Raw genomic sequence first — 22,248 nt, forward strand, 5'->3', positions numbered from 1 at the left:
TGATGCATGTAGCCAGGCACTACTCACCCCTTAATCCTAGCTACCTAACAGGCTGAGATCTGAGGTCCGGTTCACAGCCAGCCCAGGCAGGAAAGTCCATAAGACTCTTATCTCCAATAACCACTCAGAAAACTGTAAGTGGCTCTGTGGTAGTAGACCGCTAGCTTTGAGCTGAAGAGCTGAGAGACAGCGCCCAGGCTCAGAGTTCAAGCCCACAGCTGACAAAAAGAAAAAGAAAAAAAAAAGATGCATGTAACATTCTTGTGTTTATCTTGAATTCACACTTATTCCTTAAGGTTATGAACTTGTCTGAGATCCTGTGGGATCTTTGTGTGTGTGTATGTGTGTGTGTGTGTGTGTGTGTGTTGGGGGATTTGTGTTTGTGTGTGTGTTATGGGGGATTTGTGTGTGTGTGTGTGTGTGTTCATTATGGGGGATTGAAGCTACGCCTTCACCCTTGCTAGACAAGGACACTACCACTACCACTGAACTATGTCCTTTCATCCTTTCTGTATATTGATTTTAATGTTTAACTAATAGTGACAGTAATCATATGCACATTATGTGTAAATTCTTGCAATAGTTGTAAAAGCATTTTAAAACATTTTAGTAAGCTGGGCTCTGGTAGCTCACACCTGTAATCCTATCAACTTGGGAGGCTGAGATCTGAGGATTGTGGTTCAGAGCCAGCCCAGGCAAGAAAGTCTGTGAGACTCTTATCTCCAATTAACCACCAGAAAACCAGAAGTGGAGCTGTGGCTCAAAGTGGTAGAGTCTTAGCCTTGAGCAGAAAGTACTCAGGGACAGTGCCCATGTCTTAAGTTCAAATCCTAGGACTGACAAAAATAAGAAAAAAACTTTTCAGTAAGATGCTTTGGGGTCTACATGTTTATATCTTAAAGAGTGCTCCAACCTTTTTCCCTCCTAAGGAAAGGAAATCATTATAATATAGTATTGCTTATTCCTAACAAGATTGATAAAAAAAAGAATGGCAATTTTTTTTTATTGTGAAGATGCTATACAGAGGGGTTACAATTACATGGGCAAAATAAGGCAATTTTATAATTAACAAAATACTAAATGGACTTTGCTTATTTTAGGACTGTATATTTACCTTAAATTTATAAATGTTTTTCAGTCTGATGTACCTACTGAAACCTATGTTGTTGGGTTTTTTTTGTTTTGGTTTTTTTTTTTGGGTCCAGTTGTGGGGCCTGAACTCTGGGCCTGGGTACTGTCCCTCAGCTCTTCAGCTCAAGGTTAGCACTCTACCACTTGAGCCACAGTGCCACTTCTGGCTTTTTTTTTCTGCTTATGTGGTGCTGAGGAATCAAACCCAGGGCCTCAAGCATGCAAGGCGAGCGCTCTACCACTGAGCCACCTTCCCAGCCCTGGAACCTATATTTTTGCATTGTAATTTTGTAGCTTTGTTCTCCAATCCTATATTTTTTTTTTTCAATTTTACTTTTTGGGTTAGCATACTTTTATTTATTCGACACTTATTTGAGAGATTCAAGAACAATTGTAATTTTGCCATGGTAACAAATAAGAGTTCTCATTTTCTAATTTGTGAATATATGCTATAGTTTTAGAATTTTAATATCATAAAGTGTGTGTGTGTGTGTGTGTGTGTGTGTGTGTGTGTGTGTGTGTGTGTGTGTGTGTGTGTGTGTGTGTGTGTGTGTGTGTGTGTGTGTGTGTGTGTGTGTGTGTGTGTGTGTGTGTGTGTGTGTGTGTGTGTGTGTGTGTGGTGGGGTCTGAACTCTGGGCCTGGGTGCTTTCTTTCAGCTCTTCAGATCAAGGCTAGCTCTCTACCATTTGAGCCATAATGCCACTTTCAGCCTTTTCTGCTTATGTGGTGCTGAGGAATCAAACCCAGGGCCTCATGCAAGCACTCTACCACTGAGCCACCTTCCCAGCCCGATAAATTTTGCTTTATGTTTCTAGCATTATGTTTCTCCAATACAACCTCTATTATAACTTTATCTGACAATCTGATCACTTTTTAAGCTTCCTTAATTTTAAATGACCAAGGAAAATAATTATTTTTATTTTGTTATTTGAGTATTGACTTGAATATCTCTGTGCACATTCCTGTTTTCTTTTGTATTGATTCAGTAGGATAATAATCTCAAAATGAATGCTTCTAAAGATGCCAGATTTTTGCTTTTCCCCAAAAAGAGTTGAGCAAGTTTATTGTCATACAAGTATGAATACAGTAGCTTTGCTATTACTTTGGAGTTTATTGTGATTACTTGATTAGGAATTATTAATGAGGCTAAATTGTATAATCTTGTAATTTTAAAATTATTGAGTTAACCATACTTTGTATTTATTAATCATCTGTGTGATGAGACAAATATTACATATTTTGTATTTTCTGACTCATATTTTACTAAAACTTTTGACAGTTCTTTAACAATAAGCCTAGTTTATGCCATTTTACATACTTAGTTCACTGAAGGTATTACCCTAGTTTTTTAAACTTAGGAGCTACTATCTGGGAACTGTAGATTTCATATGGCTTCATTCTTGGTGAATTTGTCATTTTTGATTGCTGAGATTCATAATGACAAATTAATTGCCATGTACATAATTCTTCAAATTAAAAACTTGTGTATTATAGTCAGTTTGGCTAGAATTTTGTTTCTTTGGTATATTCTAGCACATAATATGTAATCAGTGTTTTAGAATAGTTATAAGGAGTCATTTATGAGCTATATTTATATCTGAGGCAAATTAGATGCCTTCTCTGTGTCTGTTTACTAAAGGAGAATAACAATTTTAACTCATAGCCGTGTTGTAAGGATTCAAATAATGTTTATACTAACCTTAAAATTGATCAGAAAATAAGTACTTGGTACCTGCTTTGGTAATGACTATTGTTAAAGTTCAGAAAAAGTCTAGCACTGTCTCCCAGGCGTGTTTATGATGTGGCTGGAAGACAACATAGCAGCTATCCATTTGGTAGCTTTGGCAACAAAGTTGGGTTTCCTCGAGAACCTTGTAATTTATGGTGGGGTTTACTACCTTAGAATTTCATAAATCCATTAGAGATAATGTCATATAGTTTTCTGTATGTTCCTGTTTTCTCCAACTCAGACTTCCCTATTTCAGATTCATGTAGTGTTCTACAGCTATGCATATATACATGTCCCTATTTCAGATTCATGTAGTATTATATATCTATGTATATATACATGTCTGTATTTTGAGATGATAAAATAATGATACTGTAGTTTCTTTAAAGTTCAGTTACCATTTTTTCTCTACTAAACATTTTTGTGAAAATCTTTTTACCCAGAGTGGAAGAAATTTGGGTTAAACCAAAATACCACAACTCTAGTATTTGTTCTTTTGAAGTACAAATTATTTAATTAAAATGATTACATTATCAATTCTCAATCACTGGGTTGAAAGTTACTGGTATCATTTCATTTGCAGGAAGTGTTTTTGTTTGTTTGTTGGTAGTACTTGGGTTTGAATATAGTACCTTGCACTTGGTAGGTAAGCACTCTAACACTTGAGCCATACCCACAGGCCTTTTCTTTAGCCATTTTTCAGATAGGCTTTTTGTCCAGGTCCATCCTAGCTAGGTCCAGTCTACGACCAAAGCCCTTCCTACTTCTGCCTCCCACATAGTTCATATTAACAGGTGTACACCACCACACCAGGATTGAGATAGGTTCTTCCTAACTCCTTGGTACAACTATTCTTGAACCACAATCCTCCTATCTCTGCAGGACTACAGACATGAGCCACTCTATGCTCAAATGTCAGGTAAGTTTAAAAGATGGTTGACTACAGAAGGTAGATTGAGAGTTATTTCCTATAGTAATAATAATTTTGCTCTTTACTTACTTGAACAACTGCATACTCTGAGAAGGAGAAAATAGGTGAACTTACCAGTGTTGTAATGGGAATTATCGGGTGAACTAGTGTGATAAAGTCTGTAGTTTATCTCGTTTGTATCCTCTTGGTAATGAAATGGTAGTGACTATTAACTGTTGTAATTATTTTTTTAACTTTTATAAAAAATAAGTTTTTAGTGAGGGAACAAAAGGTAGCATTGAGTTTTACTTATCTACTTTGAGCAAGTAATGCTGTGACTCTTTTATGTCATTATAGTTACAAAATCTAAAATGACTTTATTAGTAAAACTTTTACTACCACTTTTGGGGTGGTTATGTGTACTGGAGTTTGAACTCAAGCCTCATTGCTCTCACTCATTGCTGGCACTCTATCACTTGAGCCACCTTTTCAGGCCAGCTTATTTGCTAGTTAATTTGAGAGAGTGTTTTGGGGACTTTTCTGCTTTCACTGGGAAGAACTGTAGTGAAATCACAGTATTTAAATTTCCCTACTAAGAAACTCAAAGATATTTTATGAAATGATAAAATGTGACTAAGTCATGCTAAAGCTTTTCAAACTCTTGGATTTAGATTTGTCAATAGGACCATATTATGTCCCCAAAGTGAATTCTAGGATTATAATTTGTATTTTATGGTACCTGACTAAGATATAAAAAGGAAATTAAAACACAAATTAAGCTATCAGGTTCTGCTGCCCTTGAACCCAAAAATAGTTGCTTTTGGTAATTATGTTCTTTGTGTCTCACAGATTACCACACTCATAATATCTTGAGATAATATAAATTTATTGTCAACTAAGATATAAAAAGGAAATTAAAACACAAATTAAGCTATCAGGTTCTGCTGCCCTTGAACCCAAAAATAGTTGCTTTTGGTAATTATGTTCTTTGTGTCTCACAGATTACCACACTCATAATATCTTGAGATAATATAAATTTATTGTCACAGGATTTTGTTGTTGTTGTTTTTGTCAGATGGGTTCATCTTGAGTTCTCTGCTTGGGGGAAATGTGTACTTCTTTCTGAGAACATGAAAATGGGATTTTGTGATGCATGCATTGTATCATTTAAAAATCAGATTAAACACCTCTGTCTCCTTGATCATTTACCGTTTCTTCATAGTGAAAACATTCAAAATTCTCTTATCTTTTTGAAACATACAGTACATATTTGTTATCTATGGTCGCTCTACTATGCAGTACCACTATCTAACTGTAACTTAATACCTCTGATCAACCTTTTCCTCTCATCCTCACTCCCTCTAGTCTCTGGTAAGTAACAGTGCATTCTCACTTTCTTGAGTTCAGGTGTTTGGGGGTTTTGTTTGTTTTTGTTTTTTATATATGCATGAGATCATACAGTGCTTGCCTTTTTGTGCTTGGCTTATTTCAGTTAACAATGATCTCTAGTTCCATTCACGTTGTTACAAGTTAACAGGATTTCTTTTTTGTGCTTAGAGTCTTAGAAAGCCAAAATCAATGTGTTGGCAGTACTGTAATCCTTTTTGGAACCTCTGGGGAAGAATATACTTGCAAGTTCATTTACATTGTTGACTTTGCAGTTGTACAACTGTCATCCCTCTTTCCTTTGTGATGATCATCCAAATGCTGCTATTTGCTGTAGAATCTGAAATGCTTTCCCTGGGGCCACTTCTAGTAATGGCAGGTCAAGTCCTTCTCATGCTTCTTACCTATCTGATTGCTTTTCTGACTGAATCTCTGGTCCTGGTGGAGAAAGTACTCTGTTCTAGATTAAGTCAACCTGGTACAGTCTCCCTGTTTTTTGATCTGTATTGTTTGTACAGCTGAAGAGTTTCTTCTGACATATAGTGTCACCTACCTGTTCACAGGTGCCAAAAATTAAAGCAACATTTTGAGAGGGTCTATTCTACCTACTATAGTCTCTTGAAAATAAACTTGATAAACATTTTGCATGTCTCTAGTTGATGCCTAATATTTGGCTATTCTAGCTATGGATACCGTGTGTGTGTGTGTGTGTGTGTGTGTGTGTGTGTGTGTGTGTGTGTGTGTGTGTGTGTGTGTGTGTGTGTGTGTGTGTGTGTGTGTGTGTGTGTGTGTGTGTGTGTGTGTGTGTGTACTTAAACATATAAACTTGATAGCTGCTTCTAATAAATACAAATTTAACTTTCCAAAATTCTTTGTCTCCTGAAACTTCCTCTCAGAACAGTGTATTTTTAATACTATTTCACTAATGAAAGAACCATTAAGTTATCATTGCTATTGTTCCTGTAATCACATTGTACAGTACATCTGAATTCAGAACATTCTTGAACACAAATCATTGTTAAAACCAGGCTTTATTTTTAGTAGAAATACAAAGAATTAACCTGAAGTTAATGGCACCTTGATTGATGGAGACTAAGATACACTCTAAAGTATCCATTTGTTTTGTTCTGTGTAAGTTTTTGAAACCTGGAACAAAGCATACAAGTAAGATTTGGAATCAATGAAAAGTGGATGGAACATAAGAGTGAGAGCTCTGGGGGCTGGGAAGGTGGCTCAGTGGCAGAGCACTTGCTTTGCATGCCTGAGGCCCTGGGTTCGATTCCTCAGCACCACATAAGCAAAAAGAAAAAAGCCGGATGTGGCGCTGTGGCTCAAGTGGTAGAGCGCTAGCCTTGAGCTGAAGAGCTGAGGGACAACGCCCAGGCCCAGAGTTCAGGCCCCATGACCGGACCCAAAAATTTAAAAAATTAAAATTAAAATTTGGGGCTGGGAAGGTGGCTCAGTGGTAGAGCACTTGCCTTGCATGTTCGAGGCCCTGGGTTCGATTCCTCAGCACCACATAAGAAAAAAGCCGGAAGTGGCGCTGTGGCTCAAGTGGTAGAGTGCTAGCCTTGAGCTGAGGGACAGCGCCCAGGCCCAGAGTTCAGGCCCCATGACCGGACCCCCCCCCCCCAAAAAAAAAAAAAAAAAAGAGTGAGAGCTCTGGAAAGTAGATAGGTTAGGAAAGCAAAGCAAAGTTGAAAACATAGATGTTCAGGTATCCCTTGGAAACATTTTGTGTACCTTCATTTATACATACCTGAGTTTGCTGTGCAATGTTTGGCACTTCCCAGAACACTTACATAGAATAGTACCCTCTGTGGAACTTGTGTCCCTGCTATCGGGTTAGTTAGGTTAGGTCCATTATAAAAAAAAATACATGGACAGTGGATAGTAAAGTGGAGTGAAGAATGATTCCTTACATTTGTGGCAAAACAGTATTTATGAGTCTCCCTGCTAATTTTGGCCATGTGACAAAGTTCTAACCCATAAAATGTGAGTAGAAGTTTTTCCATGAGATTGCTGAAAAGTTTCCTTAAAGGGAGGCTGTTGCTAGTGTGCTCTTTCTCTTTGCCATTTGATCACCAGATATGTAGACTAGACTTTGAATTATTTTAAAACCACGAAGGGGAAGCTACTTGTTGAGAGTAACCACAACAAAATAGAATGAAGAACAGCCCTATTAACAATCATTAAAGATCATAGATCTGAACTGCCTCTGTACATGTAAGAGTTAAACTTCTAAGTAGTTTAGGCTATTATTTTATGCCATTAGCAGCAGAACCTAATCCTAATACACAGGTAGCAGCCATGTGCCAGTGGGTCATGCCTATAATCCTAGCTACTCTAAGGAGGCTGAGATCTGAGAATTGTGGTTCAAAGCCAGCTTGATCAGGAAAGTCCATGAGCCTCTAATCTCTAAGCACCAAAAAAATAAAAAGCTGTTAGTGGAGCTGTGACTTAAGTGGTAGAGCACTAGCTTTGAGCACAAAAGCTCAAGTTCAAGCCCCAGGACCAGCACAAAAAAAAAAGTACAATTGGGTTTCCCTGTCTTATAGTTTTTATTGTTATTTTCTTAACACAGGAAAAACTGCTAATCTCCACTCTGAAGATGTGGTACTTAGATTCATTACTGCCATTTCACATATTACCTATTCTCTCCTCGAAGGTTTATTATGATTTTCTCCTTTTCCATGGTCTCTTATCCTATTTCTGTCTGATACAGCAGTTTCAAGAGTAGAAGTAGTAAGAAGCTACAGGATGAACATCTTTCTGGAGCCTTGAAGATTTTAGAAAGAACTTGAGTTTTATATTGAATAATATTAAAGACAAATATCAAATGGCATCTTTTAAGTGTAAAATAATTTAAAAAAATTTTTGTACTCAGCTGGGTACCCGTGCTTACACCTATAATCTTAGCTACTAAAGAGGCTGAGATCTTAGGATCGCAGTTCAAAGCCAGCCTGGGCAGGAAAGCCTGTGAAACTCTTATCTCCAATAAACCACCAGAAAACTGGAAGTGGTGCTATGGCTCAAGTGGTAGACCCTTTAGCTGAAGAGCTGAGGGACAGTGCTCAGGCCCAGAGTTCAGGCCCAGAATTCAAACCCCATGACCACCACCAAAAAAATAAAATGTTTTCAAAAGAAATTTTCACTAGGAGTTGAACTGCATGAGACTATTTTTTCAGATTCTACAGGGTAACAAATTCACTCTTTTCTACTTCTCTTTTCCATAGAGTTACTAAATGGAAACTTGAAGCACTGCGTAAGAGCTGAGGGATTCTTCACAGCAGAGTGAATGAAGCTCACGGCCCACAAGCTAGAAAGGTAAAGATGAAAGATACTAAGTTTATAATGCAAAGGGTTTTTTTTGTTGTTGTTGTTTGGTTTGGTTTGGTTTGACTGTTCCTCAGGTATTACTTATAAGAAAAACACTCAACCTATCTAAGCTCAATGAACGAACTTGGAGACACAAAATACAGCATAAACGAGACTTTAATGGTTAATGATGATCTTGGCAAGATCAGATGTCTGGTAGGCAGATATACTCAAGAGTAGTTATAGCAGTCATTTTATCCTCCTAGTGCACAGACCCCTCCCCTGATTACTCATTGGCTAAGTACTAGGTGACATCTTCCCAGATGTCACCCAAGTTTCATTTTTTTCTATTGACTAATTTTAACATGCCCCTCTTGACACTGGTTATATTTTACAAGCAGGCTTTGGTTGTGTCCTCTGTTTTTTCTCCTGTGGCAGGAAGGTATATCTATAGTTTTTGTTTTCTCCTTTCATGGTAATCCACCTTTCTTCCTGTTAATTGGCCTCCTTCTAACATTCTGTTTGCTTAGGTTGCCACTAACAGAGGATCAGGTCAGGTACCTAGCTTTGAAAATAGACCAATACTCTCTTACGTTACTGAGTACAATAGATGTTTCCATATACTAGTCCTTAGAATACTAATGTGTTTAATAAAACAGATTCTGAGGGTCAACAAATTTGGAAACATCTTTTTGGAGAAAGAATGTATGTCAGCCCCATGACCGACCAAAAAGAAAGAAAGAAAGAATGTATGTCAGCATGAAAAAGCATACTGAAGACTTACTTTAAAGTGTTTGCTTATCTCAGAGATTCTTAAACTTAACTGATTAGAGTCCTCTTTCACAAAGGTTCCCAATATAAACATCCTGATTCACCTTTGAGTTCAGGAGAATAGTAGCAGCAGTTAATCATGAGATATTTTGTTCACATTTTTGAAATATTTTGGGCAAAATGTTAACAAACTAAAATTTCAAATTTATTTGCATTTGTATTGAATTTTTATCAAATAAGTTTATTACATGATTGCCTCAAGTTAATCACACATATTAATTTGAAATTAAAGAGTTCTTTGTATATTCTTTTTATACATCTATGTACCAACCACAAGTCATGATGGTAGAGAAGTAGAGTACAGTGAATTTTTGTTTCAAGCTATTTATACTTTTGAGATACAGCTTCTGAAAAGGAAAGCAGGTAAGGTGGCTCATGCCAATAATCCTAGCTATTCAGGAGGCTGAGATCTGAGATTCAGAGCTAGCCCTGGCAGGACAGTCTGTGAAACTCCTATGTCCAATTAAACACCAAAAAGCAGGAAGTGGACCTGTGGCTCATGTGGTACAGCACTAGCCTTAAACATAAAAGCTCAGAGACAGTGCCCAGGCTGTGAGTTCAAGCCCCAGGACAAGCACACACAAAGAAAATAAAAATAATAAAAGAAAGGCAGATGTTAGGTCAGTAAAGGTCGTCTGCCATGTAAAGTCTTTCAAAACATGGTAGTCAAATGGTAGACTATCAGATATGCAAGTACCTGTGTTCCACTTCTATGTGTAATTATTAACAAGTATTCTCTTACTGATCTTTTCTCAATCAGAAACTTTTTTATTTTTCCTTCCAATTTAACAGCATAGACATTTTTGTATATTAGAGGCCAGCTATTTGACAGAATTTCCCCAATTTGGGCTCTCTAATATTTCTTCATGATTAGTTTCAAGGATTGTCATGGAAATGTTGCAGTTTCTTACTATATTCTGCCAGGGGAGCATGTTTTTGCTTTTCCTTATTTCTGGTGATATTTAGTTATAGAGTGTTTTATTAAGATGTTTCGTAGATTTTTGTACTGTTAAGTTACTTTAGTAATTAAACTTTATTTTATAGAAACATAATATAAATATCTTGTTCCTTTCCTATCAAGCTTTCATTTTATCCTTTTATATCAGTATGGATTTATAGAACCCTGTTTTATTCACAATATGACCTAATAATTACCCCCAAAATAATGTCAAAAAGTTTAACTACTTTCTGAGCCAAAACTGTGGACCACAGTCTCCTCATTTGTAAAGAATAGATAGGATTGCAAAATTAGGAGCTCATTGAGGTACATTATCCGAAATCCATACTTTTTTTTTTTTTTTTGCCAGTCCTGGGGCTTGATTGAACTCAGGGTCTGGGCACTGTTCCTGAGCTTCATTTGCTCAAGGCTAGCACTTAGCACTCTACCACTTGAGCCACAGTACCACTTCCAGCTTTTTCTGTTTATGTGATTCTGAGGGATTGAACCCAGGGCTTCATATATGCTAGGCAAGTACTCTACCACTAAGCCACATTCCCAGCCCCATACCTCTATTTTCATTTTTGTTGGTCATGGGCTTGAACCTCAGGGTTTAGGCACTGTCCCTGAACTTCTTTGCTCAAGGCTAGCATTCTACCACTTTGAGCCACTGCTGCATTTAGAAATCCACATTGGTGAGCTAGACTTATAGCTCAGTTGTAGACTGCTTGCCTACCATGCTCAAGCCCTGAGTTCAACCTACAGCAATACACATGATAAAGGCCAATGATCTATTTCAAGAGAAAAACTTTTAGGCTTTTTTTTTTTTTTTAAATGACTAAGGAAAGGCCTGGCCTAGTGGCATACACCTGTAATCAATCCTAGCTACTTGGAAGGCTGAAGAATTCACAGTTTGAGGCCACCTTCACATAGTGAGACATTGTCTCAAAAAGAAGGGAAAAAATAAAGGAAAAACACAAAATTCAAAGAATATCTGCTGTTAGTGACAGTATTGAGAAATGAGGCCTTCTTAAATTGATGTTTGTTTTAGACAAGATTTTACTATGTCCTTAAAATGGGGAATCCTCCTGCTTCAGCTTCCCAAGTGGTAGGATGAGCCATCATTCTTTGTTTGTTTGTATTTTTGAAATGATATCTTGCTACATTTGCCCAGGCTATTTGGAACTAAGTTCAATTGATCTTCCTGCCTCTACTACAAGCTTCTGGTTGTATTTTGTTTTACAGTGTTAGAAACAGGCTTTACAGCTACAAAGCAAATATTCTACCACTGAGCTGCCACCCAATGAATCTTTACTTGTAAAGTAGAAATCAAGACTACAATTTAGCAATGTAAATTAAAAGCTTTCAAAATATGTCCTCATTTTGACAGTCATTTAACATCATTGCGTAAAGATTTGTTATAAATGTATTCATAAACGATTAAAAGTCAATTAATACCAAATAGTTATCTGTGCTCTGAGGATTACAGTTAGAGTCAGCCACGGCAGGAGGCAGGAAAGTCTGTGAGACTCTTACCTCCTGTAAAGTACTCAGAAAAAGCCAGTGGTGGTGATGTGGCTGAAGTGGTAGAGTGCTGGCCTTGAGGAAAAGAAGCTCAGGACTGTGGCCAGGCCCCGAGTTCAAGCCCAGGACCTGCACAAAAACAAAACAAAACAACATTCGGAGTATAATTTTAATGAGTTTGAGATTTAAAGTTCTTTGAAGAAATAAAATGTTGGAAATAAGAACATTATTTATATATAGTCTTAGGAAACTGGAAAGAAGCTTCACTTTTTTACTGATCTACTTCAGCAACATCAAGCACTGTCAGTTCACAGGCCTCTTGTGCATTTATTAATTATCCCCAAATATATATTTTTCTTTCCTTTGAAATTTGTAGGAATTTGCTCTTCTCAATTTTTCTACCTCACCTCTTTCTCAAATATTTGAAGCAGTTGTTACTACTCCTTAGCTCAGAGCTGTCTTTAGCAATAATTCTCATTTGAAGTTTGAGAAAGTAGTTCATGTGGAAGAGCATACATTTTTTCTAAAATAATGTATGTATCATTCATATTAATGACAGTATTTTCCTAGCAGTAAAAGTTATAGATGCTTGTAGATGCTTGCCTCTGAGAGAGGTATGGTTTACTAACAGTTTCTATCTGCAGTCATGCACTTCTCCAATAACTTGTAGCATAGCGTAGCCTTCCTCTTGGCCACTGTTATAAGCATATTTCCATCGTTGTTGTGAAAAAAAGATAATCTTGGACTTAGAGGCTTGAACCTCAGTTAAATCATCAAATTGTATTTTAACTTTATATTCTTATCTGGTAAACTAAAAGTTTCTTAGGTATAGCCAAACAACTGCTTGTTGTTATTTTTCTTCTTTGTATCTGTGTATAGTTATTGTATAAATTTTTCTTGAACTGAACCTAGTGAGGCACTATTTTAGGTAGTTAAATTATCTCTTTAAGATAAGTCTCTTCCCCTCACTAGCTCACATTTTACAGGCAATGACAAAATGTAATTGTTATAGATTTCCTTTGAATTATCCTAGTGTTCTTTTCCCTCTCATCACAGGCAATAGTTGGATGTAATAGTTGAATAGTTGGATGTAATGGAAAAATGGAATCCTACCAGATGCAAGTTTGTATGAAGCAGGGGATGAAACTTTATTCTTCCTGTCTCTTACACAGTGGACTTTATTCCAGGACTCAGAACTGTAGCTAGTTACACATTTCTATACAGGAATCATCCAGTTTTACTAAGACATTCTTGAAAACATTTATAGCAAAAGTATGAAAAATATAACTTTCTTCTATTACCATGGGCTTATTTTGATGAGAATAAAGTATATCACCAAATGGAATTTCAGTGAATCTAAGTTAAAGTGTATGTAGAGTTTAAAAATAGCTCACTGACCTTGCTAGTTTCAATATGCTACATTTGTATTGTTCTTAAACTAGTATCAAATAACCAAATTGTAAAGTTATGAACAAAGTAGTTGTTATACTGTTTTTTTTTTGGGGGGGGGTCCGGTTGTGGGGCCTGAACTCTGGGCCTGGGCGCTGTTCCTCAGCTCTTCAGCTCAAGGCTAGCGCTCTACCACTTGAGCCACAGCGCCACTTCTGGCTATTTTCTTTTTGCTTATGTGGTGCTGAGGAATCGAACCCAGGGCCTCAGGCATGCAAGGCAACCGCTCTACCACTGAGCCAACTTCCCAGCCCACTACTTCTTCTTAATTTATATAAATTAACTACATCTTGAAACCCATTAATTATGAGGACTTATGCTGAAATTCTTACCACCATTGAATAAATACCTTTTTTAAAATTAAAAGATTTCTGAGTAGATCTTGGTTTTCTTGTTATCTCATTCCCTTCCTCTCCCCCCTTCCCCATAAGACTTGGTTTTGTTATATATCTCAGACTGGCCTCAAAATCATATAGCTAGGCTGGCCTCAAAAATCATAGTCCTCTTGCTTCAGCTTTCCTAGTCCTAGGATTACAGGCACTATATCCCTCTTAGATTTTGTTTCTCTTGTCTTCAAGGTAGAAACTTACGCTTTTAATGATCTCTCTTAATTGTATCACTAAAGAGATTATATTTTTGACAGAGATGTATTAATACTTATGGTTAAGGCATTTTCATGGAGGTTTCATATTTTAGGAGCAATATTACAAAATTACAAAAATCCTTGGCAGAGCTGGGAACTGGTGGCTCATGCCTATAATCCTAGCTACTAAGGAGGGTGAGTTCTGAGGATCACGGTATAAAGCCAGCCAGGGCAGGAAAGTCTCTGAGCCTTACCTCCAATTAACCACTAGAAAACTGGAACTGCCACTGTGGTTCAAAGGGGTAGAGTGCTAGCCTGAGTGAAAAAGCTCATGGACAGCATCCAGGCCTTAATTCAAGCCCCAGGACCAACAACAACAACAAAAATTTCTTAGCAGTGACTCATACCTATAATTCTAGCTACCTGGGAGGCTGAGATCCATGGTTCTAGGCCAGTGTGGGTGGGAAATGTGCAAGACTCCCATTTCCAGAAATCACCAAAATCAGAGTTGGCAGTGTAGTTCAAGTAGTAGAACCAGACAAGCAGATCAAGCTCAAGACCTGAGTTCAAAATCCCAGTATTGGCAAGACAAAATTAATTCTCAATAGTAACTGAAATTTTGCATGTTGGTTGTGTCACAGTATAATTTGAGTGCTTTTATTTTCTACCATTTCCAAGAAGTATTTTAAAGCTATTATTATTAGTTTGAAACTACTTTGTTTTTCAGTGTCCTTGCCATGAAAAAGAGGATGTGATAAGTTGTTCAACTTATGAAATTCAAGTTACATGTGAATTCTGCCAGGTATGTGGACAGTAGTTGGTATTTTTCAACTTACTGTTTATATTTTATATAAAAATTGTCATAGGTTATTTTACTAGATAAATATTGAATGTTTTCTCTATAAATAAGAAATCATTTATTAGTGTGTATTTAGCTAATGCCGCTTTTTTACATTATCAAGAATATCAAAATATACTTAATATTATAATTGTAATATATAATATCTATAATATTTATACACAATATATCACATAATATACATGTTGTATACATTACAATATATTCAGTATTTTCCTTTATCATTTTTTGCTCGTAAACCTCTTTTTATTTCTCCCTCAGTCCAGAGGCTTGAACTCTGAGCCTGGATGCTGTCTCTGAGCTCCTTGCTCAAGGCTAACACTACCATTTGAGCCACAATGCTACTTACAGCTTTTTTTTGTGATTAATTAGAGTTAAAGAGTCTTACGGACTTTTCCTGCCTGGGCTAGCTACAAACGGAGATCCTCAGATCTCAGTCTGGTGGCATGACCCATCCGTGTCCAGCTTGGTAAACCTTTTTTCTATAATTAGATGTTACTAAACTATTACTTAAATCAGATGCTCTATATAATACAGAAGGTTTTGTTTTTTATTTCTTGTTTGAGGTGCTGAAGATCTAAATCAGGGCCTTGCACATGTTGAGCAAGTGCTCTTCTAGTCTATATTCACTGCCATTTTCTTTGTTTAGTACTACAAAACCCAGAACTCAGGGCCTCATGTTTGCTCAGCTTGCTTGCTTAGCCAACAGTCTACCACTTAAGACAGGGCTCTGGCCCTACTTTTTTTTTTTTTGCTATTTTGGAGATAGTCTCACAAGCTTTTCTGTTCCCACCAACTTCAAATCGTGATCCTCTAGATCAAAGCCTCCTGAGTAGCTAGATTAGAGGCATGAGTCAGTGGCTCTGATTCAGTGTTTAATATGATGGGAGACAGGAGTTAAGGATCTTTTTTTCTTTTTAACTTATGGATACTTACTTGGTTTAGAATTTAATGGGGCTGGGAAGGTGGCTCAGTGGTAGAGCGCTTGCCTTGCATGCCTGAGGCCCTGGGTTCGATTCCTCAGCACCACATAAGCAAAAAGAAAAAAAGCCAGAAGTGGCGCTGTGGCTCAAGTGGTAGAGCGCTAGCCTTGAGCTGAAGAGCTGAGAGACAGCGCCCAGGCCCAGAGTTCAGGCCCTCTGACCAAACCCCACTTCCCCCCCCAAAAAAAAAAGAATTTAAGGCTCTAAAAGCTCCTACAAAAATAAAGTTCACATATGTCAGCATTTTCCATGGACATAGATAATCTTTTTTATAGTAACTACTAATATCCCTATAGAATATGCTTTGTGAGGGCTGAGAAGGTAGCTCAGTGTTAGAGCTCTTGCCTTGCATGCCTCAGGCCCTGGGTTCGATTCCTCAGCGCCACATAAGCAAAAAGAAAAAGCCGGAAGTGTCACTGTGGCTCAAGTGGTAGAGCGCTAGCCTTGAGCTGAGGGACAGCGCCCAGGCCCAGAGTTCAGGCCCCACGACCAGACCCCCCCCCCCAAAAAAAAAAAAAGAAAAAAAAAAGAATATGCTTTGTGAAACATTGTTCCAAAGAGTTAGCCAGTATATTAAAAGGAATATGCTATAATTTATTAGTTGAAAAATACTCTTGAATATCAATTTTCTAGAACCAATTAATTAATGGACATATTCATAGAGACAAGCTGATACAAGAATGTGTGTGTATGTGCTTATGATTAAGGCATTTTTCATAGAGTTTTCATATTTTAGGAGCAATATACTACCATTACAAAAATAATTGGCAGAGCTGGTGGCTCATGCCCATCCATAATCCTAGCTACTAAGGTGGCTGAGTTCTGAGGATCACAGTATAAAGCCAGCCAGAGCAGGAAAGTCTCTGAGCCTTACCTCCAATTAACCACTAGAAAACTGGAACTGGAACTGGGAGTGCTAGCCTTGAATGGAAAAGCTCACGGACAGCACCCATACACTGAATTCAAGCCCCAGGACCAGTGGGGATAGAAAATGTGCAAGACTTCATTTCCAAAATAAGAAATGAAAATCAGAGTTGACAGTGTGGCTCAAGTAGTGGAACCAGCCAAGCAGTTACGCTCATCAAATACAAGGTGACACATGCTGGTAATCAATGAAAAAGACAAGGCGAGAGAATCAGGAATTAGAGATCAGCCTGGGATACAAGATTAGATGTGTGTCAGAGAAAGGCAGAAAATACAAGAGAGATTGAGAGGGATTTTGGTATTTATACTGTTTATTCTCTGAGCTTCGAGATTCTGTGATGTGATGTTTTTCAGTATTTTTGAGAAATTCTTACAGCCACTATTTCTTAAAATATTTCTTCTGTTACTTTCTCTTGTTGTTCTTCTGATATTCTCATTATGTATGGTATACTGTTTATCATTGTCCCACAATTCCTGCATATTCTAATTATTTTTTCTATTTTCAGTTTTTGAATTAATTGTATATCTTCATCATCATTGGTTTCTTAAGTCTTATGCAATCTAATTTGTTACAATATTTTTTAATTTCTTTTTTTTAATTTCTTAGATTTCCTTTTCTTTCTAAAAGTTTTCATCTCTAGTATTACCCATGTGTTCTTGAATGCTTTCTAGGAAATTAGAGTAGCATCTTATCCATAGTCGTTTAAAATTTCTAGTACACTTAAAATTTCTAGTCTCTCCAGGTTTTTTTTGTCTTTCTACCGTATCATTATAATATTTTATTGAAAGCTGAATATGGTGTTTCAGGTAACATGAGCTGAGGTAAATGAACCTTTGACTGAAGTTACCTGGCTAGGCAATGTGGGTTGTGTTTATTATTTGCTGTAACTATAGGCAACCAAACCTAAAGTATTTCCTGTTTTCTTTCTCTGTAACCCTTACTAAACCAAACAGGACTCCAAGAAGTTATTTCTCAAGCTAGTCTACATTGAGTCTCTGGCAATTGATCAGTTAAGAGTTTTTATATCCTGACCAGGACTAAATCCAGCAGTAGGCTTCCACTCCCAGTCAACTGACTTTGTTATCTGCCCTTGTTCTATTGTGCATTGTCAGTTTGCCCTTGAATTCCAGTTCTGTGGTGTGGCTATAATAATAGATTTCAGCTTGTTCAGACTTTTTAAAGTTTTAACTACTTACATAGTATTTATGTTGTAAGGACAGAAGTGATGACTTCCAAGCTCTGTGTTGAACCAGAAAACAGAAATTCAGACTATTTTGCCCGCAAATGTCTTTCCATGGAACGACATTGAGAAAGCAATCCAAATCACAAAGTTTTTTGTTTTTTTTTTTTTGGACCTTTTTTTTTTTAATTTTTATTTTTTTTTGGGTCCGGTCGTGGGGCCTGAACTCTGGGCCTGGGTGCTGTCCCTCAGCTCTTCAGCTCAAGGCTAGCGCTCTACCACTTGAGCCACAGCGCCACTTCCGGCTTTTATCTTTTCGCTTATGTGGTGCTGAGGAATCGAACCCAGGGCCTCATGCATGCAATGCAAGCGCTCTACCACTGAGCCACCTTCCCAGCCCTAAAGTTTTTTTTTTTTTTTTTTTTTTGGGGGGGGAGGTTCGGTCATGGGGCCTGAACTCTGGGCCTGGGCACTGTCCCTCAGCTCTTTAGCTCAAGGCTAGCGCTCTACCACTTGAGCCACAGCACCACTTCCAGCTTTTTCTGTTTATGTGGTGCTGAGGAGTCGAACCCAGGGCTCCATCCACGCAAGTCAAGCACTCTACCACTGAGCCTCCTTCCCAGCCCCTCCAAATCACAAAGTTTTATAAGTAAGACAATGACTACTTTGAATCTTGAATATTCTCAGGGATTATTCTATACATGCTTAAAACTTAAAGTAGTGCCTACAATGAACCCACATGGGTTTTTTAAAGTATATAAACCCTCTAACAATTTTTTGATAAATTAGGAGGAAACAGCATAAAATATTGGTTAAAAAATTGAACCTTTGGAAGTGGCGCTGTGGCTCAAGTTGTAGAGCGCTAGCCTTGGGCTAAAGAGCTGAGGAACAGCGCCCAGGCCCAGAGTTCAAGCCCCATTGCCAACCAAAAAAAAAAAAAAAAAAAAAAATTTGAACCTTTGCTTAGAAGACTAGCTGTGCTACTAATAGAAGGTTAGAAACTTAAGAGTTTGAAAAAGATCAGAGTTGCTGGGCTCCAGTTGCTTATGTCTGTAATCCTAACTACTCAGGAGGCTGAGACCTGAGGATCGTGGTTCACTGGCAGGGTGAAGGAAAGTCCGTGAGACTCTTATCTCCAATAAACCACTAGAAAACCAGAAGTGGCGCTGTGGCTCAAGTAGTAGAGCACTGGCCTTGAGCTGAAGAGCTGAGGGACAGCGCCCAAGCCCAGAGTTCAAGCCCCACAACAGACCAAAAAAAAAAAAAGAGTTAAAGAGGGACCCTCTGATTCAACCTCCCCCCTAAATACAGTAAAAATAGCATTTACATTGTATCGGGTATTTTAAGTAATCTACAATGATTTAGAAAATACAGAGGAAAGGATACTTGTTTATTTGCAGATGCTATACATTCTGTATTAGGGGACATGGGCATCTGCGTATTTTTATAAGTCCTTTAACCAGACCCTAATGGACTGTATTGTTTTATCTCCTTTACCTAGGAACAGAGATTTCTGTATCTCATCAAAAGGAGTAACTTTCAGAAGAGTTTTAAAATTTTGGTTTTAGGGCTGGGAAGGTGGCTCAGTGGTAGAGTGCTTGCCTTGCATGCATGAGGCCCTGGGTTCGATTCTTCAGCACCATGGAAGCAGAAAAAGCCAAGTGCTAGCCTTGAGCTGAAGAGCTTAGGGACAGCATCCAGGCCCAGAGTTCAGGCCCCACGACGGACCAAAAAAACATTAGCGGTTTTAGACAAATTAGTATTTTGGAGGAATAACATAGACATTAATAGACAATAGCAAAAAAACATTTGACAAGAATTTAGGACTGGAGATAGAAATCTTGCTGCACTATTTCTATAATTATATAATGTGATCCTCAAAACACTGCATTGGCTGGGCGCCGGTGGCTTACGCCTGTAATCCTAGCTACTCAGGAGGCTGAGATCTGAAGATCACAGTTCAAAGCCAGCCCGGGCAAGGAAAGTCCGTGAGACTCTTACCTCCAATAAACCACTATAAAACCGGAAGTGGCGCTGTGGCTCAAGAGGTAGAGCGCTCGCCTTGAGCTGAAGAGCGCAGGGACAATGCCCAAGCCCAGACAGAGTTCAAGCCCCACAACCGACCAAAAAAACAAACAAAAACACTGCATAGTATAAATGAATGAAATGTGTTTATTTTACAATTACTATTGAACTGGATTTTTTTTCTGTCAAACAAATTTCTATATATTTCATGTATTTGTCTATTTTCGTAAAAATAAACTGGAGGATAATTATGATGTCAGTCACATAGAAGCATTACAAAGGTTAGTGGAAATCAAATCTTGAGATTAATATTTGAAGTTAGTCTTCATTTAAAAATGTAGTTGGGCACCAGTGGCTCACACCTGTAATCCTAGCTACTCAGGAGGCTGAGATCTGAGGATCGCAGTTCAAAGCCAGCCCAGGCAGGAAAGTCCGTGAGACTCTTATCTCCACCGTTCAGAAAATGAAGTGGTGCTGTGGCTCAAGTGGTAGAATGCTAGACTTGAGCTGAAGAGCTGAGGGACAGCACCCAGGCCCAGAGTTCAAGCCCTACAACTGATAAAAAATAAATAAATATAATAAAAATATATACTGCCAGGCAGTGGAAGTTCATTGCTTGTTACTTACTCAGTAGGCTGAGATGTAAGGATTACTGTTCAAAGCCAGCCCAGGCAGTAAAATCTGTGAGACTGTTTATCTCCAATTATTCATCAAAAAGCTGGATGCTGGTTCATGTGAATGCTAGCCTTGAGCATAAAGCTCAGGGACAGCTCCCAGAGTTCAAGTCCCATGATTGGTGTGCATGTTCCAATACACACGCTCTCTCTCTCTCTCTCTCTCTCTCTCTTTCTTTTTCTCTCTCTCTCTCTCTCTCACACACACACATACACACACTGTAGGCTTGGTATGGTAAGACATACACACACACACACACACACACTGTAGGCTTGGTATGGTAATACATACACACACACACTGTAGGCTTGGTATGGTAATACACACACACACTGTAGGCTTGGTATGGTAATACATACACACACATACACACACACTGTAGGCTTGGTATGGTAATACACACACACACACACACACACACACTGTAGGCTTGGTATGGTAATACATACACACACACACGCTGTAGGCTTGGTATGGTAATACACACACACACACACACACACACTGTAGGCTTGGTATGGTAATACATACACACACACACACACACACACACACTGTAGGCTTGGTATGGTAATACATACCTGTAATCTCAACACTTAGAGGCAGAGGCAGAAGATTCTGAGTTTTAGGTCAGCCTAAGGCACAGACTGAGATTACCTCAAAGTGTTTGTGATGTGTAATGTGTTTGTTTTATATAGTATTTATAGTATAAAGCACTTCACTATCTCTGTGTCTTATTGTAGGCAATACAAGGACCTGTGGAATATGAGTGATGACAAACCCTTTCTATGCACTGCCCCTGGATGTGGCCAGGTAATATATTTGATACTTTTTAAAATACCAGTTACTTTAAATATCATGTGTCTCACTTATTACAACCTAGAAGACAGAATGTTCTAATTAAAAGGATTTTCTAAGAAAACACAAAAAAAGTTTTGGAAATTATTTTTCTTCAGTAGCATATCTACAAGCTAATATGGTATAGTAGAGGGAGGCTATTTTGTAATTGAAAAGTGGAAACTATGATAAAAAGAAATTCCAAGATTTAAAAATATATTAATTTGGGGCTGGAAAAGTAGCTTACTGGTAGAGTGCTTGCCTAGCATGCATGAAGCCCTGGGTTTGATTCCTCACTACCACATAAACAGAAATGGCCAGAAGTGGCACTATGACTGAAGTAGTAGAACACTAGCCGTGAGCAAAAGAAGCTCAGAGATAGTGCCCATGCCCTGAGTTCAAGTCCCAGGACTGACCAAGAAAAAAAAAAGTATATTAATTTGACTGACTATGGTTGAGAATCATTGGTAAATTGCCTACTTTGAAATCAGAAATATATAAAGATTGTTGTGCTTATTAACTCATGAAAATAAGTTATTTACCTCTAAGAGAATGTCACTAATGTATTAATGTTCATAAGTCTAACATCTTTGATACAGAGCATGTATTGGAGCAGTTTCAGAAAAGTAATAATTGGCTTTTTAATAAGCCACTCAACTATTAATCTTTGCTATTATCATAATCTTAAAATAGCCATAGACACTAAGGGAAAAACAATTTAACATGTAAAATTATAAAGTACTTAAATATACAGACTATAAATCATAAATATTAAAGTACTTCATGGTTCTTATATTTTCATTGATATTTCAAAGCAAGATAATTGACATAGAATATACTATATTCTTATAGTATACTATTTAACGTCTTAACATGCTATATATATATATTTTTTTTATATATATATATATATATGTATATATAATGGGGAACCTTATATAGGCTTATGAAACCCAACATGGTAA

General features: G+C 37.7%; 1 protein-coding gene across 2 annotated transcripts in view; it reads left to right on the plus strand.

Annotated features, from left to right (window-relative positions):
- Positions 1 to 22,248, plus strand: part of Atf2 (activating transcription factor 2) — an 81,269-nt gene that overhangs the window by 3,301 nt on the left and 55,720 nt on the right. For both annotated transcript variants that reach the window (XM_070020572.1, XM_070020581.1), the window contains exons 2-4: positions 8,394 to 8,484; positions 14,527 to 14,601; positions 21,190 to 21,259. In XM_070020572.1, the coding sequence (XP_069876673.1) occupies positions 14,570 to 14,601; positions 21,190 to 21,259 (102 nt within the window). In that variant the 5' untranslated portion in view covers positions 8,394 to 8,484; positions 14,527 to 14,569. The remainder of the gene's footprint in view (positions 1 to 8,393; positions 8,485 to 14,526; positions 14,602 to 21,189; positions 21,260 to 22,248) is intronic.

This window comes from Dipodomys merriami, unplaced genomic scaffold (assembly GCF_024711535.1).
Source record: "Dipodomys merriami isolate MVZ:Mamm:240054 unplaced genomic scaffold, mDipMer1.0.p SCAF_1, whole genome shotgun sequence".
Lineage (NCBI taxonomy): Eukaryota > Metazoa > Chordata > Mammalia > Rodentia > Heteromyidae > Dipodomys > Dipodomys merriami.